General features: G+C 35.8%; 1 protein-coding gene across 1 annotated transcript; it reads left to right on the top strand.

Moving 5' to 3' along the window:
• The first annotated feature begins 16,899 nt into the window (after nucleotides 1-16,899).
• On the top strand, nucleotides 16,900-17,838 carry LOC131415697 (olfactory receptor 10A7). The gene has a single exon (XM_058557510.1). The coding sequence runs from the start codon at nucleotides 16,900-16,902 to the stop codon at nucleotides 17,836-17,838; it is 939 nt and encodes a 312-aa protein (XP_058413493.1).
• Nucleotides 17,839-19,198: the final 1,360 nt, after the last annotated feature.

Raw genomic sequence — 19,198 nt, 5'->3', positions numbered from 1 at the left:
TGGGTTTGTCATATATGGCCTTTATTATGTTGAGGTACTTTCCTTCTATACCTACTTTGTTGAGAGTTTTTATCATAAGTGGATGTTGGATCTTGTCAAATGGTCAAATGCTTTCTCTGTATCTACTGAGATGATCATGTGGTGTTTATTCCTCATTATGTTAATGTGTAACACATCGATTGATTTGAGGGTACTGAGCCATCCCTGTGTCCTTTGTATACATCCCACTTGATCATGGTGTATGATCCTTTTAATGTATTGCTGTATTCGATTTGCCAATATTTTGTTGAGGATTTTTGCATCTATGTTCATCAGCAATATTGGCCTGTAATTTTCCTTCTTTGTGTTGTCTTTGTCTGGCTTTGGTATCAGGGTGATGTTGGCCTTGTAGAATGTGTTAGGATGTGTTCCATCCTCCTCTATTTTTTGGAATAGTTTGAGAAGGATAGATATTAAATCTTGTTTGAATGTTTGGTAAAATTCTCCAGAGAAGCCATGTGGTCCTGGACTTTTATTTTTTGGGAGGTTTTTGATTACTGTTTCAATCTGTTTACTTGTGATCGGTCTGTTCAGATTCTCTATTCCTTCTTGATTCAGTTTTGGGAAGTTGTATGAGTCTAAGAATTTATCTGTTTCTTCTAGATTGTCCAATTTGTTGGCATATATTTTTTCATAGAATTCTCTTATAATCCTTTGTATTTCTGTGGTATCTGTTATAATTTCTCCTCTTTCATTTCTAATTTTATTTATTTGGGCCTTCTCCTTTTTTTTCTTGGTGAGTCTAGCTAAAGTTTTGTCACTTTTGTTTATCTTCTCAAAGAACCAGCTCTTTGCTTCGTTGACCCTTTCTACTGTTTTTTTTTGGTTTCAATTTCATTTTTTGGTTTCAATTTCATTTATTTCTGTTCAAATTTTTATTTTATTTTTTTTGGTTTCAATTTCATTTATTTCTGTTCAAATTTTTATTATGCTGACTTTGGGATATGTCTGTTCTTCTTTTTCTAATTCTGTTAGGTGTAGTTTAAGGTTGCTGATTTGGGATTTTTCTCATTTGTTAACATGGGCCTGTATTGCTATGAATTTTCCTCTCAGGATTGCTTTTGCTGCATCCCATATAAGTTGGTGTGGTGTATTTTCATTTTCATTTGTCTCCAGATATTTTTTGATTTCTCCTTTAATTTCTTAAATGATCCATTTGTTGTTCAGTAGCATGTTGTTTAGTCTCCACATCTTTGTCCCTTTCCCGGTTTTTTTCTTGTAGTTGATTTCCAGTTTCATATCATTATCATTGGGAAAGATGCTTGTTATGATTTCAATCTTCTTAAATTTATACAGGTTTGTCTTGTTTTCCAACATATGTTCTTTCCTTGAGAATGTTCCACGCACGCTTGAGAAGAATGTGTATTCTGCTGTGTTTGGATGGAGTGCTCTCTATATATCTATTAAGTCAATCTTGCCTAGTGTTTTGTTTAAGTTCCCTGTTTTCTTATTGACTTTCTGTCTGGATGATCTATCCATTGATGTATGTGGGATGTTAAGATACCCTACTATTATTGTGTTGCTGTTAATATCTTCTTTTAGGTTTGTTAACTGTCGCTTTATGTACTTTGGTGCTCTTGTGTTGGGTGCATATATATTTATAAGTGATATGTCTTCTTGGAAGAGTGTTCCTTTTATCATTATATTTTGCCCCTCTTTGTCTCTCATTACTTGTTTTATCTTGAAGTCTACCTTGTCTGATGTGAGTATGGCAACACCTGCTTTCATTTGTTTGCCATTAGCTTGGAGTATTGTCTTCCATCCTTTCACTGTGAGTCTGTATTTGTCTTTAGAGCTGAAATGTGTTTGCTGGACACAGCGTATTGTTGGATCTTGTTTTTCAATCCATCCTGCCACTCTGTGTCTTTTGATTGAAGAATTCAATCCATTTACATTTAGAGTGATTATTCATATATGAGGGCTTAATGTTGCTATTTTATTGCTCATTTTCCAGTTCTTTTGCATTTCCTTTGTTTCTTGTCCTGTGTGTTTTGGACTACCAATTCAGTTTGATAGTTCTGTATGATGGTTTTCTTACCTTTCTCTTTATTTATCATATGTGTCTCTGTTCTGTTTATTTATTTAGTGGTTACCATGAGGTTTGTATAAGACATCCTGTAGATGTGACAGTCCATTTTCTGATGGCCTCTTATTTCCTTAGACTAAGTAGATTCTGTCCCTTTCCTTTTCCCATTCTAAGTTATTATTGTCACAATTTATTCCATCTTGTGTTGTGCATCCCTTTAAAGGGATGAGGTTATATTTACTTTTGGTATTTTCTTTCTCTTAATCTTCGTTGTTATAATTGTTTGTTAACCTATTCTGATAAAGAGTTGCAATTTTTCTGATTATGTCTACTAATTTTTCTCCTTGCTCAAAGCTTTATATCTCCTTTCTCTATTTTTTTTTTTTCAGGCATGAGGGCCTTCTTGAGCATTTCTTGTATTAGGGGTCTTGTGGAAATGTACTCCTTTAGCTTTTGTTTATCTGGGATAGTTATTATTTTTCCATTATATCTGAAGGATATTTTCGCTGGATAGAGTATTCTTGGCTGAAAGTTTTTCTCTTTCAGAATTTTGAATATATCATTCTACTCTCTCTTAGCCTATAGAGTTTCTGCTGAGAAATTGGCTGAGACCCTGATTGGGATTCCTTTGTACATTATTTATTTTTTGTCTTGCTGCCCTTAATACCTTTGCTTTGTCATTGACTTTTGCCAACTTTACTACTATATGCATTGGAGAGGATCTTTCTATGTTGATATATTTAGGAGATCTATTGACTTCATTCACATGTGTTTCCAGCTCCTTCCCCAGGTTGGGAAGTTCTCAGCTATTATTTCTTTGAACAAGCTCTCCGCTCCTTTTTCGCTTTCTTCTCCCTCTGGAATACCTATAATCATTATGTTGCATTTCCTAATTGAATTGAATATTTCTCAGAGAATTTCTTTGTAGTCTTAGTTCTCTCTTCTCCATCTGGAGCATTTCTGCATTCTTATCCTCAATAATGCTAATTCTGTCCTCCATATTGTCAGCTCTGTTCTTTAAAAAGTCTAGATTTTTCTTTATCTCCTCCCTTGTATTTTTCATCTCCAACATTTCTGATTGGTTTTTATTTACTGTTTCAATCTCTTTTGTGAAGTTCCTGATTTCATTGAATAGTCTATCTGTGTTGTCTTATAATTCATTGAACTTATTTATGATAGCTATTTTGAATTCCCTGTTGTTTAGGTTATACATTTCTGTGCCTTCAGGATTGATTTCTGGGTGCTTGTCATTTTCCTTCTGGTCTGGAGAGTTAACGTATTTTTCCATACTGCTTGAGGGCATGGGCTTATTTTTCCTCATTCTGAAAATGTCCGGTCACAGTTTCCATCTGCCACCACTAGGTGGGGGCCAAGAGTTGTGTATTCTGAGCCTTCTGAGCTCCATGGGTGTTCTGGCTGACCAGTTGTGCTGGGAGTGGGAGATGGGCTCTTTCCCTCACCTGCCTGATCCCAGGGGCTTCTTGTCCTTCCCTTGCTATCTGCTCTCCTGGGGTGCTAGCTTGATGAAGACAGCCACGCAACAATTCAGTCCCCACCATGTGGGAATTTCCCATAGGCTGTGAGAGAGCTTGGTGAGCGACGGTTTTCCCGTGGAGGGCCACCCCTTCCCCCTCTCTCACTGAGTGCCATGCGGTCTCAGAGGGGAGGGGCTCTTTCTTTTGCCTGTCCTATCCTGGTGGCTTCTCACACTTCCCTTGCTATTTGATCTCCTGGGGTTTTAGCTTGATGAAGGCACCCCACAATTCATTTTCCTCCATATGGGAATTTCCCACAGGCTGTGTGAGAGCTTTGAGAGTGATTGTTTTCCCATGGAGGGTCGCCCCTCCCCCATCTCTTTCTGAGAACCACACGGACCCGGTGCCAGGGTTGCTGTCGTTTGGGAAGGAGAAAAGTTCTCCTTATCTCCTCCACTTCCTCCGGCAGTTCCAGAACTTCCACCTTCAAATGTATGGCTGTGTGGGTCTCTCAGACATCTTTCGCGTCATATGAATGTCCTCCATTGGTATATGAATGTCCTTTTTGTTGTATCTTAGGTGGGGAGAGTCTATGGGGAAAGCTCACTCCATCATGATACTGATGTCACCTCTATTCTGTCGAGGGTTTTTATAAAGAATGGCTTTGAAATATAATTAAGACTTTTTTATGCACCCGATGAAGAGGTAATGTGATTTCCTATGTTTAACCTCTTAAAACGGTTAAGTTATATTGACTGGTTTTCTAATGTCAAATTTGATCATTTTTTATTCTCATTTTTTTTTTTTTTTTTTTTTGTGAGGAGATCAGCCCTGAGCTAACATCCGCCAATCCTCCTCCTTTTTTGCTGAGGAAGACGGCCCTGGGCTAACATCGGTGCCTATCTTCCTCCACTTTATATGGGACGCCGCCACAGCATGGCTTACCAAGCAGTGCGTCAGTGCGCGCCCGGGATCCGAACCAGCGAACCCCGGGCCGCCGCAGCGGAGCGCGCGCACTTAACCGCTTGCGCCACCGGGCCGGCCCCTATTCTCATTTTTATACATTGCTGAATTATTATTCCTAATATCTCATTTTGGATCTTTATGTCAACATCAAGAATGAAATTGATGTGTAATTTTCCTTTCTAGTACAGAATTTATGGTTTTAGGTCTCAATAGTGATGCAGCTTGATAAAATAAGTTTGGAATACTAATATCTCTTCTGTTGTTTACACACAAAAAAGCAGTTTGTGAAAGACTTGATTTTTTTTCTTTTTCTTTTTTGGTTCTTATTTGTTTGGTAGAATTTTCTGGTGAGGACGAGTGGGTCTATATTTCTTTGTAGAATTCTTTTTGACTACTGATTTATTTTTAAAAAATTGTTGGGTGACTAATCCAGTTTTCAATTTCTTCTTAAGTTAGCTTTAGTTAATTGTATTTTGTTCCTAAGATTTTAAAATTTTATTTATCTACTCTGTTACATCTTTTTGACTCATTCTTTTTTATCTGGAGCACTTGAAGGGAGATATCTTTTATTTATTATTTATTTTGGTTATTTGCTCCTCACTTTATTTTCTTAGTATATCTTTCCAGAGCATTGTCAAATTTTAATTATTTTCAAAGTATCACTATTGGCTCCACTGATACTCTCTTCTGCATATACATTTTGTTTCATTAATTTTTGATGTTTTCTTTGTAATGTATCATCTTCCATTTGATTTGCTGTTGTTTTCTAAATTCTTGAGTTGGCTAGTTAATTCATTATTTTTTGTCATTATTAAAAATAAATATCTGGGAGGGTGAAAGGGGTGGTTAGGTATGTGTATGGTGACAGATGGTAATTAGTCTTTGTGTGGTGAACACAATGTAATCTACACCGAAATTGAAATCTGATGAAGTACACTCAAAATTTATATAATGTTGTAGACCAATGTTACCACAATAAAAAAAAAAATTAGGTCAAGAAGAAAAATTAAGTGTCTGAATTTCACTTTAAATAGAAATTTCATGAATTCCAGATCACTTTATTGGTAAATCAATATGACAAAAATAATGGCTCACCAAACAACTCCATGCCCTAATCCCCAAAACCTGTGAATATCTTACCTACATGCAGAAAAAGGATATTGCAGACATGATTAATGCTAGTGTCCTTAAGATGGGGAGATTATCCTGAGCAATCTGAATGAGAACAATATAATCAAATGAGTCCTTAGAAATGGAAAACCTTTCTTAGCTGTAGTAGAAAGAAACATGTCAGTTGAAGAGGGATCAGAGAGATGCAAACTTGAAGATGGAGGAAGGACGCTACAAATCAAGGATGTGAGTGGCTTCTTGAAGCTGGAAGCAGATTCTCCTCTACCACCTCCAGAAAGAAATGCAGTTTTGCAGCACCTTGATTTTAGCCCATTGAGACCAATGTTGGACTTCTGACCTACAGAAGAGTCAGAAAATAACTTTGTGTAATTTTAAGCCACTTAGTTCACAGTAATTTTTTTATGAGAGCTGTAGACAGCTAATACAGATTTGGTCCCTGAAAGTGGGGTGCTTCAATAAAAAATGTTTAAAAATGTCAAAATGGCTTTTGAGTCAGGCAGTGGGCATTGGCTGGAAGAATTTGAGAAGCCTGATAGAAAAAGCCTAGATTGTCTTGAGGAGACTGTTAGCAGAAATATAAATGTTAAAAGTTCTGCCAATGAAGGCTCAGAAGAAAGTGAGAAGCATTGTAGAAAAATCTTAATCACCTTAGAGAACACCTATTGTCATGAATAAACTGCTAGTAGAAATATGGTGTTAAAGGCACTGCTGGTGAGGGCTTAGAAAGAAATGAGGAGTACATTATGGGAACCTGAGGGAAAGGGGATCTTTGTTATATAGTGACAGAAAGCTTAACAGACTTATATCCTGTAGTTATGTGGAAAGCAAAACTTATAATAGTGGACATGGATACTAAGCTGAGGAAGTTTCCAAGCGAAGAACAGAATATGAGAGAAGAGCAATAAATTGAGGCTAGCACCGTTAAACAAAAAGGAATCAGGACTTGATGATATTGGAAATTATAATGTTATAAAATTAGAGTCAATATAATGTAGCAGTTAGAAAATGAGCTATGAAATCAGAAAGCTTAAATGTATCTCCTGATTCTCAACTTAATAACTGTGATTTGGGGCCATAACTAAGCTTCCTTTGTGTCCTTGTTTTCATCTATAAAATGGTCATCCTAATTATTTCCTGCCTCATTAAATTTTTATAAAATTTAAAGGAGTAAAATAGATATCAAGCATTCAGGATTCTACTTGACTCCATAAAGATTAGCTTTATTATCAAGAACTTAGATTTTTTTTTTATTATCCAGAATTTAGAAGGACTGGTGCTTATCTACTATACCTGTCTATTTTGGAAGGTACAAGAGTCTCTTCTTCCATGAGACCAGAACTGGATTATCAGGGGAAAATAAGCCTAATGTTTATTATCTGCAAAACGTTAGATCACTGTAGTAGATGTTTTATCATAATTATTTACTTTAAGCCTCAAACTTTTTCTGTAAGATAGGAATAGTCACCATTTTGCTTAAAAGTAATGGAATGCTAATTACCTTAAGATCATATATCTAGGGAATAAATGATAGGATATCAACGCACATATGAGACATTTGTATTTGCAGTTTTCTTATATCTATTTAACCATCTATCTCTCCTGTTTATGGTTATGATTCATTTATTATTTATAATAAAAGTATCAAAAGAGAAATTTTATAGTAATTGCTGAATTGTTTATTTATTGTTGTCTAAGAAACAGAGATACTATAGCCAGAAAAGAAAGTATTTTATTTCATTTTATTTTTTTATTGAAATATAGTTGTCATACAATATTATGTTAGTTTCAGGTGTACAACATAATTACTTGACATTTATATACATTACAAAATGATTATCATGATAAGTCTAGTAACCATCTGTCATCATATAAAGTTATTACAATATTATTGAGTATATTCCATATGCTGTATATTATCTCCTGGTGACATTTATTTTGCAATAAGGAAGTTTGGAAGTTTGTACCTCTTAATCTCCTTCACCTATTTTGCTCAATCCCCCATCCCCCTCTCTTCTGGCAATCACCAATTTGTTCTCTGTATCTATGAGTCTGTTTCTGTTTTGTTTGTTCATTTGTTTTGTTTTTTAGATTCCACATATAAGTGAAATCATACAGTATTTGTCTTCTGTGTGTGACATTTCACTTAGCATAATACCCTCTAGATCAATCCATGTTGTCACAAATGGCAGATTTCATTCTTTTTTTATGGCTGAGTAATATTCCATTATGTATATTGGGTATATACACATACCACATCTCTATATCTTCTTTATCAATTCATCTGTCTATGGACAATAAAGTTGTTTCCATATCTTTGTTATTATAAATAATGCTGCAATGAAAATAGAGGTACATATATCTGCTTTAATTACAGGCATTCCTTGGAGATATTGTGGGTTTGGTTCCAGACCATTGCAATAGAGCAAATATCACACTGAAATGAGTCACACAAATTTTTTGGTTTCCCAGTGCATATAAAGTTATGTTTACACTATACTGTAGACTATTAAGTGTGCAATAGAATTATGTCCAAAAAAACAATGTAAATACCTTAATAGAAAAATACTTTATTGCTAAAAAATGCTAATCATCATCTAAGCCTTCAGCAAATTATAGTCTTTTTGCTGGTGGAGAGTCTTGCCTCAAAGTTGATGGCTGCTGACTGATCAGGGTGCTGGTTGCAGAAGGCTGGGGTGGCGGTGGCAATTTCTTAAAATAAGACAACAATTAAGTTTGCCACATGGATTGACTCTTCCTTTCAGGATTGATTTCTCTGTAGCATGTTACACTGTTTGATAGCATTTTACACACAGTAGAACTTACCTCAAACTTGAGGTCAGCCTCTTAAACCTTGCTACTGCTGTATCAACTAAGTTTATGTAATATTCTGTATCCTTTGTTGTCACTTCAATAATCTTCAAAACCTCTTCACCAGGAGTAGATTTCATCTCAAGAATCCACTTTCTTTACTCATTCATAAGAAGCAACTCCTTATCCGTTAAAGTTTTATCATGAAATTGCAGCGATTCAGTCACATCTTCAGGCTCAACTTCTAATTCTAGTTGTCTTGCTATTTCCACCACATCTGCAGTTACTTCCTCCACTGAAGTCTTGAACCCCCTAAGTCATCCATAAGGGTTGGAATCAACTTCTTCCAAACTCCTGTTAATGTTGATATTTTTGACCTCTTCCCATGAATCACAAATATTCTTAATGACATCTAGAATGGTAAGCCCTTTCCAGGAGGTTTCCAATTTACTTTGCCCAGATCAATTGAAGGAATCATTATCTACGACAGCTATATCTTCATGAAATATATTTCTTAAATAATAATTTTTGAAAGTCAAAATGACTCCTTGAGCTATGTGCTGCAGAATAAATGTTGTGTTAGCAGGCTTGAAAACAGCATTAGTCTCATTGTACATCTCCATCAGATCCCTTGGGTAACCAGGTGCTTTGTCAATGAGCAGTAATATTTTAAAAATAATCTTTTTTTTGTTCTGAGCAGTAGATCTCAACAGTGGGCTTAAAATATTCAGTTAACCACATTGTAAATAGATGTGCTGTCATCTAGGCTTTGTTGTTCAATTTATAGAGCACAGGCAGAGTAGATTTAGCATAATTCTTAAGGTCCCTAAGATTTTTGGAATGGTAAATAAGCACTGGCTTCAACTTAAAGTCACCAGCTGTGGTAGCCCCTAATAAGAGTGTCAGGCTGTCCTTTGAAGCTGTGAAACCAGGCGTTGACTTCTCTTCTTTAACTATGAAAGTCCTAGATGATATATTTTTCCAATATAAGGTTATTTCTTCTGCACTGAAATCTGTTGTTTAGTGTAGACACCTTCGTTAATTCTCCTAGCTAGATCTTCTGGATAACTTGCTGCAGATTCTACTGAACACTTGCAGCTTCATCTTGCACTTTTATGTTATGGAGACAGCTTATTTCCTTAAACCTCATGAACCAACCTCTACTAGCTTCAAGCTTTCATTCTGAGGCTTCCTCACCTCTCTCAGCCTTCACAGAATTGAAGAGAGTTAGGACCTTACTCTGGATTAGGTTTTGGCTTATGGGAATGTTGTGGCTGGTTTGATCTTTTATCCAAATCACTAGAATTTTCTCTATTACAGTGATAAGGCTGTTTCACTTTCTTGTCATTCGTGTGTTCACTGGAGTATCACTTTTGATTTCCTTCAAGAACTTTTCATTTGCATTCACAATTTGGTGAACTAGTTGTTGATCAATCCCAGCTTTTGACATGCCTCCCTCAAGCTTAATCATTTCTAGCTTTTGATTTAAAGTGAGAGGCACATGACTCCTCCTTTTGCTTGAACACTCAGAGGCCATTGTAGGGTTATTAATTGGGCTAATTTCAATATTTTTATGTCTCAGGCAATAGGGAGGCCTGAGGACAGGGAGAGAGATGGGGAACTGCTGGTTGGTGGTGCAGTCGGAAGATACACAACATTTATCAATTAAAAGTTCTCTGTCTTATTCGGGCGAGGTTCGTGGAGCCCCAAAACAATTACCGTAGTAACACCAAAGATCACTAATCAGAGGCCACCATAACAAATGTAATTATAATGAAGAAGTTTCAAATATTGTGAGAATTACCAAAATGTGACACAGAGAAATGAAGTGAGCAAATGCTGTTGGAAAAACGGCGCTGATAAACTAGCTCAAAGCGGGGTTGTCAGAAACATTTAATTTGTAAAAAACACAGTATCTGTGAAGCTCAAAAAAGCGAAACATAACAAAATGAGGTTTGCCTGTAGTGTTTTTGTTTTCTTTGAGTAATACCCAGAAGTGGAATTGCTGGATTGTATGGTAGTTCTATTTTTAATTTTTTGAGGAACGTACAAACTCTTTTCTAGTGTCTGCACCAATTTACATTCCCACCAACAGGGCACAAGGATTCCCTTTTCTCCGCATCCTAGCCAACACTTGTCATTTGTTGTCTTTTTGATGATAGCCATTTTGACATGTGTAAGGTGATATCTCACTGTGATTTTGATTTGCCTTTCCCTGATGATTAATGGTGTTGAGTATCTTTCCATGTGTCTGTCGGCCATCTGTATCTCTTCTTTGGAAAAACATGTATTCAGGCCCCTGCCCATTTGTTAATCAGATTGCTTGTTTTTTTGACATTGAGAAAAATATTTTGATGTGTTAGAAGAGATTTTCACTTTCTCATAAAATGGCTGTCCAACATGAATTTCCAAATCTTGTATGAAAAATGTCAAAAATTCCTGCAGTTTTCTTTGTTCTTATTTTTTAAAGAAATTTTCTTAATATTATTTTAATTCCCCTAAATGATATGACTTCCAAAAAGTAAATTCCAGGTGAATAGACAACTGTAGTAAGGTTATTAAAAATATAAATCCCTTCCTTTAAAGTAAACAAAGTACACAAATATTTTACACACCTTTAGTTTTTATATACTTTTCATGTTACACACCACCTTTGGACAAATTTAATTTGTGCTCACCATTCCAAAAGAGCTTTATATCCTCTGGATTAATTCACACAATTAAATTCTGAAACTGAAATCTGTGGAGCAGACCTTAGGCCGATGTAAGGTCATATTCTGTCTTTTTTCAATAACCACTAAACTGCCTCTCTTGCTGACATGTCTTCATTCTTTACTCTCTCAAAATGAATTTCATCAAATGAGAGTTACAAATAGTGTAAGCTTTTTGAGATGAGGATGCATGTCTATTTTACCTTTCAAACCTACTACTTAGTACAGTGCTTGCCACTTAGTAGGTGAACCAAAAAACTTATAGGAAGAGAATCATTAATTTGTTTCCAGGCAAATCCAAAATTATAACAACGTGAAAAATTTTCAGCCAAAATAATGAAGATGAACTACCCACAAGTTGGCAGTCATATACAGTCAGTGAACGCATTGTACAATCTGACTATAAGAATTGCTTGATAAGGAGCTGGACTACTCCAGAGTGGCAATTGAACACCACACAGTGAGCTGTATTTTATCTGATTTTTTGTTGTTTGTAGGGTGGGGAGAGATGAGATTCATTTAGGAAGAAATAATGCAGAAATAACTCCATTGATGTTTACTTCCTCTTCAGAACAGGGGATTTTCAAGGTCTTCTCATTGAGATATTGTAAAATTTTATTTACAATTCTTAAAAAGAAAACAAAATCTTGATACATGATTCAGTAATGCACCATTTTTTTCACTTGATTTTTCTTGTCCAAATTTACACATATATGCTTTAGTATGGTGCTTAGTTGTTTATTTCGTACAGGTATGAATTAAAGTAGATAGACTATATTTTATGTTATAATTTTTCTTTGAAATGGTTACAGATTTGTTTTATTTATCTTAAAGGTAGACATATCCAATTGAAGATTTAAAAAAGATGATTTTAAACTATTTTACCATTGTTAATTAGTTTTACATAGAAAATAAGGATTAAGGAATTTTCCTTTAATTTCCACAAATGTAGAACGCTTCTCTTTTTCTTTCCAGAAAGAGGTAAATTAGGAAGTGATGAAGTTTCCTATGTAACTATTTGTTATATTTCCTGTTCAGGCTGAGGTTAACCTTAAACTCTTGGGACGTTTTAAAGGCTTTTTGCCCTCCAAAGATTTCATTAGGATTTTTTGGAATCATTCCCACTGTGCTAATTTGTAACTGTTCTAAGTTTATATTTATTTATGAGTTGGTTCTACAACAACAACAAATATACTATAATAAAATAAAGACAGTGATTTCCACAGTTTTGTTAGCTCATTACAAAACACTTCAAAGGATAATGTTATGTTTCTACCTACTAAATTAAAATAGTCTTAGGAAACCCAAGGGTAAAACATTGTAAGGATTGGGGCTGGCCCCATGGCATAGTGGTTGGGTTTGGCTTGCTCTTCTTCAGAGGCCTGGGTTCATGGGTTTGGATCCCAGGTGCAGACCTACACCACTCATCAGCCATGCTATGGCAGCAACCACATACAAAATAGAGAAGAATTGGCACAGATGTTAGCTCAGGGCTAATCTTCCTCAGAGGGGAAAAAAAAAAAAACAGTCCAAGGATTAAAAAAGAAAGAAAAATTGCTTAATTCTTTATGGCATTGACCATGTTGGATATAAGGTACTTCTTCCATAAAACAATGTATGACTCTTGGTACTGTTCCCAATGTTCTCACAGTAAAACAAATCAACAGCCAAATTATTTAAGGTATAAGACAACAATAAAATACAGCCAGTTATCAGCTTACCTTGATGTGTTTAACCATTTTAAAAGATTATTATTAGGAAAATATATATTTAAAATAAAATTTTAAAAATGAAATTTACAATTGAGTAAGCTTCCAGAGCATGGTACAAATTTCTCTTATCTGTATTAGATCAAAAACTATCTCACAAATACAAAAATATTACATGGAAAAAGTAAAATTTATACTCCTCACTTAGTCCTGGTATATTAATAGTTGTAATCCCAAGGAACTTGACCAGTGAGCCCAATAGACCCACTACAGAATATCTATTATGGAGAAATACATATTGAATTGCAGTCATTGTGACTTAAAGAAAATACAGCCAGTTCCATGGAGATTCTATATTTTCCCCTATGAAATGAAAACAGTTGTTTATTTGACAGTAGTCCCTTCTAATGTCCCAGGGATTATTTCCCCAAGGCCAGTCACACTTTTAAATATTATTACTAAAATATATCAACCATATAGTGTTAATGCAAAGCAGGTTAGTTTGCCTAAAATGTTTGCTTAATTCTGAAGATTTGAGATAATTGACAGATTTCAAGATCGGTTAACAATTCTCACAAACCATTACTTTTCTTTTTAAAAAATCATTAAATTTCTAATTAAAAAGAAATACGGGGATTAATTTGGTAAGATATATCTGGATATTTCTTTATAATTTATTTTGTTCCTTAATTTTTAAAAACTTAGTTTTATTTGTGCATCAGTATATAACAAAAACATCTTAATAAAAATACATATGGGACCTTGTTTATGGAAAAAGGAATAACTTTATGATTTATTAGAATAGAAGAAAATAGATAATAATAGGGCACTTGTTCTGTCTAGAAAGCTACAGAATGCTTAGGAAAAGAGTATTAAGAGAACAATTGTTGTATATTTGAGTAATGCTGTGGATTATAACCATACAAAGTATTTTCAATTCGATACTGACATTGTTTGCTCTCCAACTTTTGCTAATCTATATTTTGGATTGTTAGAAGTGCTGTTCCAGTTAGAGAAATTTAATGATGATCTCAGCTTCAGGTTGTGCTCCAAATATGCTGATGTAATTGCAGTGATCCATAATCATTTTTATGAGAAAACATATATTTGTGAGAGAGCGGGCAGAATGAGAGATAAAGTCTATTTTCTCAGAAAAGGATGAAGTTGGCCTGCTTAATGGGAAGTGAAGAATTTCTTTGGCCTCATTAGGACATAGCCAGTTAAAGTAGTGGACTTAAGTAAATGTATCTAAATTATCAAAATGCCATGCAACAAGTAAAATCGTACATTCTCTAGAACTGTGTATTAATCATGGCAACTCAACCACAGTTCTCAAGTTTTTAAAAAAGACATCAGTATAAATCTGTGGTCATGATTGCAACATCACTGCTGGTGATTCTCCTTTTTTAGAGGATGCGTGCAATGAAATCAGTAGGTTTTCTAGGACATAAAAAGACTGAGAGGGATATTTGGAGGTACATTCTGTGACACTATAAACATCTAGGTCTCCAAAATTTTAATGTGCTCAGGCAAAGGGGAAAGTGTACAACACTGATTATCAAAAAATCAAAAACGGACCATTTTCTTGGGTACCTTGTTCATATTTCATGGTGAAGACCCGTGGATGGTGCACTATAGACCGTGATCACTCAAGGATCAGCCATTCGACTTAGTATTTCTTTCTGCCACCTCAACATCAGAATTCCGAGAGGCAGCCATTTTGGGGATACACAAAAATTTGTTAGTTTATTATAAAATCTTGATAACTTTATTAACTCTCATATTCTTTTTTTTTCAAGACAAATTATGAAGTATTTTTAGAGCCACAGCAAGTTTAGAATTGTTGCAAAATGCTGGTGAGCGTGATAATGCTTATGAAGCTTTTTATAAGTTTTGCTAAATATACCAAGAATAATGTTGTTGTTGCTATTACTCATGATGAGAATGGTATTGAAGCAGGTTTTGTAATAGTGGTGAGGGTAATGGTCATGATCACTGTCACATCCATTACCTATTATTCTGGGACTCATAGGGGCACAGACATCCTGGGACCACCAGAGTTCCTTCCTTACCCCATTGACAGTATTAGTTTGAGGACTTACAGTAAGCAAAATAGACAGGTGAGACGTCAAAATATTTACCTTTAGAGTTAGAATTAAATCACAGACTTCTTCAAATGGGCCACTTGTTTCAGAATAAATCCATAGGCTGTAAGTTTCAGCCTCTTACTTTTAGGGAGGAAATCTATTTTAAATATAATTTTGACTATAAAATAAAGTAGTTAAGTTTTTTTCTGAATTAAATTTTAAAAATGTGTTATAAAATTATCGATCCAATGTTTACCTAACCCCAATATTTGAAAAAAATGAAATATCATTCAGCTCAGCTCCAATGTAGCATTATGAATAATTGGTATTCCAACACGTGTTTCTGTGATTGCTAAAGTTTGATGTGCTGTTGCTAAGACCCTGCACAGAAAATATTTATATAATTCTACCTTTGGTCAAAATATTTTACTCTAAAGAAGATATAGTGTTTGAGTTCATAATAGTTGAATTAACACTTTTATGACTGGAGTTTTAGTGGACACACAACAGTAAGTGACCAGCTCCCATTTCTGACCATGCCGTTTTGGAGAAGATTGACAGTGTAGAGAGTTCAGCTCAACTCCTCCATAATTGGCTGACTAGGTATCCTTTTTGTGTGGTCAAGTGGCCTGCAGGGGCCTGAACTGACATCAACCTGTCTCTTGAGTTCGTATCCTAAATAACAGCCCATAGGGTCAAAAGTAAATGTAAGTTCCTGTTATGACTCCCCCAACTGCCCATGTGATAAACAGTCTCCCCTGCCTCCCAGGGCCTTCACCTTCTGCGCCCCTTAGATAAAACCCCCAGGGAAGAATATCAAAACCCTGTCCTTTTTAGTTTGAATTGACAAATCAGGCCACAGCCAGGGATCCCCAAAGTACTCCACTCTTGGCCCCTAATAAAGGTGTGTGCCCCAGGACTTGAGCTGCTTTCTCTGCCTGCACCCTGCCATGACTTCCCCTGTGGTCCATCTAGGCGTGTCATGTACCTCTTCCAGGACTTGTGAGTAATAAATTTCTCTACTTCATTTTCCTCTCTGGTCTTTTGGTAAACCACAGCTCTCCAACCTACACTCCTGGGATTTACTTAGCAAATGGTAATTTAACAAAGTCACAACACACTGTTGGTAGAATTATTTTAATGGATGGGAATTGAAAAGAGTGTCGGAAGGAGGGCTTCTCTATTACAAGTCATATTTGTTCAGAAGTTTGTTTTTAAGCCCAACTCAAATGATATGACTAGACTTAAGTGCATAATAAGAAATGGGGGCCCAAGGAGTGAAATTATGGTTCAAGAAACATTATGAAAAACCACATAAATCAGTAGTCTCGTGAGGATTGCAGAAAAGCACCAAAATCATAAGCATATGTTATGTTTACATATTTGTTTACTTATGTTTATTTACTGAGTTTCTCTCATATACACAAATATGTGTGTGTGCATGTGTGTGCATATGTAAATATATATATGTATGTACACAGTGGATGGAATGGTGTAGAATGCACTCCATTCAGTAGAAACATGTCATTTATATAATCAAAGATTAGAAAAGTCCAAATAGCTCTTAATTTATCTTTTTGCACCCTGAATTTATTTTTAAAAATTAGTAGATGATTCTATTCTAATTATTTTCTTTCTAAACTCTACCTAATCCTGAAAACTAGCAGGCCTCTGATGAAGAATATGAGCTGCAGGCTATGACCACTGGTGAGAGAAAAACTGCACCTAGATGATCAGCAATTAATAGGATTCATGCAAAACATTTCTTTTCATTGATTTTTTTCTTGTTGTAAACATTCTCTTTGCTTCAGAGAAATAGAATGCTAAGACAACTGAGATCAGAGATGAGTTTATGGATTTTATTGATATTTTTGAGATTATATCTATATTTAAAGACTGTCCTTTGATGAACATATTTCGATTTTTAGAGAGAAAGTAGTCTAAGATATGACTTGTGAAAATCACACCAGAGTCACTGAATTTATTCTACTTGGTTTTACAAACAATGCTGAGATGCAAGTTTCTCTTTTTATTTTCTTCCTGGTCATCTATATGGTTACCTTGTTGGGCAACTTCCTTATTGTCACAGTCACCAGTGTGGATCCTGCTCTTCACACACCCATGTACTTCTTTCTCCAAAACCTGTCACTTCTTGATGCCTGTTTCACCTCGGTCATGGTGCCGAAGATGCTGGTAGATCTAACGTCCCCAAGGAAAATCATCTCTTTTGTAGGCTGTGGTACCCAGATGTACTTCTTCTTCTTCTTCGGCAGCTCTGAATGTTTCCTCCTCTCTATGATGGCTTATGACCGCTTTGTGGCCATCTGTAACCCTCTCCGGTATTCAGTCATAATGAGTAGGTCCCTGTGCTGGTGGATGGCCATAGTCTCTTGGATGTCTGGTGTTCCTGTCTCTATGCTACAGACAGCTTGGATGATGGCCCTTCCTTTCTGTGGACCAAACACCGTAAACCACTTTTTTTGTGATGGTCCCCCAGTGTTGAAACTAGTCACTCAGGATACAACCATGTATGAAATGCAAGCAGTTGCTTCCACACTACTATTTATTATGTTTCCATTTTCCCTCATTTTGGTCTCCTACACCCGCATTATCACAACCATTTTGGGGATGCCCTCTGCTACAGGTCGGCAGAAGGCATTCTCCACGTGTTCATCACATCTCATTGTGGTCTCCCTTTTCTATGGAACAACCAGCTTGACCTACCTACGGCCCAAATCCCACCAGTCCCCTGAGAGCAAGAAGCTAGTGTCATTGTCCTACACTGTCATCACTCCTATGTTAAACCCCATCATATACAGCCTCAGGAACAACGAAGTGAAGGGGGCTATCAAGAGGACAATCACTCGAAAAGTCTTACAGAAGTGAGATGTGTTTTGAATCCTATTGTGTGGAGTTTTTCTAAACAAAGTACAAAGTAGGGACAGTGGAACCCTTGAACAAAAGCTTAAAATGAGCACAAGATTTACTCTTATTTTGTCAGTGTCACTTACCGTAATGAGTGGCTCTCAGTGTCTCAGTCAGAGTCCCATCAAGAAAGAGATGGTACTCTCAATTTGGAATAATTGAGAGAAAATTTATGATGGGACTATTTATAAATTGGGGGGTGGGGTTATATAATTTTCACACAGGTCATATGATGGAAATTCCGTATCTCTTGGCCTGAAAAGGCAAGGAGAAAAAGTCTTAACTGGAACCTGGAGAGTGTTAAAACTATGGGAAAAAGCCACCCACCAGGAGCTCTGTTCTTTAGTAGAGGAAGACTGCCATCCCAGCCTTATTCTGCTCTGACTTTCTCAAAGGTACTGCTGGTGACTGTTCTTGATCAAACCAATTTTGAGACAGAGGGCAAGAATGTCTGTTGATGCAGTATATTAAGGTCAGCCTTCTGGGGCACAAATCAGGATGGAAAAAGTTATGATGAATGAAGTTATATGAATGAAAATATCCAGCACAAACCTCTATATATTCTGCAGCTAATGTGATGCACAGATAAATCGTGTAATGTGTTCTAAGTGACTTTTTAAAGGATGTATTGAAAGGTAGAGATTGGTAGTTGTCAAGAATTCATGGTGTAAATTCTTTATATGAGTTGCTGGGTTAAATGAGGTTATTTAATAAAATTGCCTTAATGTTAATATTTAGTGACATGATTCTGGGCTTCTTTGATCATTGGCTAAATAAGCTATTAATTTTTATTAATCAGCTATTACTTCTTAGAATTTAAACAACAATTTTCAGTTAGTTGAGAGGATAAAGCTAATGTAAAATGATGAGTTATTGTGGAATTAGACCTACAGACTTGGCAGTCAGATAATCACTAATTTGAATTCAGAATCCAATACTCAGTAGCAATTTATCTATCTTCCATGAACCATCATGTCTGTACAGGTTTGTGGCAAAGTCATGTGAGTTTTCATTGTGCTATTACGATTTAATATATTCAGACAGGAGGGGACAGTATCATGGACCTCAGCCTCTGGACTCCTCATTTTGTGAGTCTTAGGGAAAGGCAGAAACCATTTCTCATGGAGCAGATGTGAAGGCCAGATATACATTTTATCAGACTCCCTTACAGCTAGTTTGTAGGCATCTAACCTAAGTTCAACTAATCAGATTTTGAATTGTGATTTAGTGATGCAAAGAAATGGGAACAGTGGGGATTCACATGAAGCCAGTGGCTCCCAGTGTCCAGTGCTGGTGGTGCAAGCTTAAACTGTGCCTCCAG

This window comes from Diceros bicornis, chromosome 17 (assembly GCF_020826845.1).
Source record: "Diceros bicornis minor isolate mBicDic1 chromosome 17, mDicBic1.mat.cur, whole genome shotgun sequence".
NCBI lineage: Eukaryota > Metazoa > Chordata > Mammalia > Perissodactyla > Rhinocerotidae > Diceros > Diceros bicornis.
This window is presented reverse-complemented; position numbering and strand designations above follow the sequence as displayed.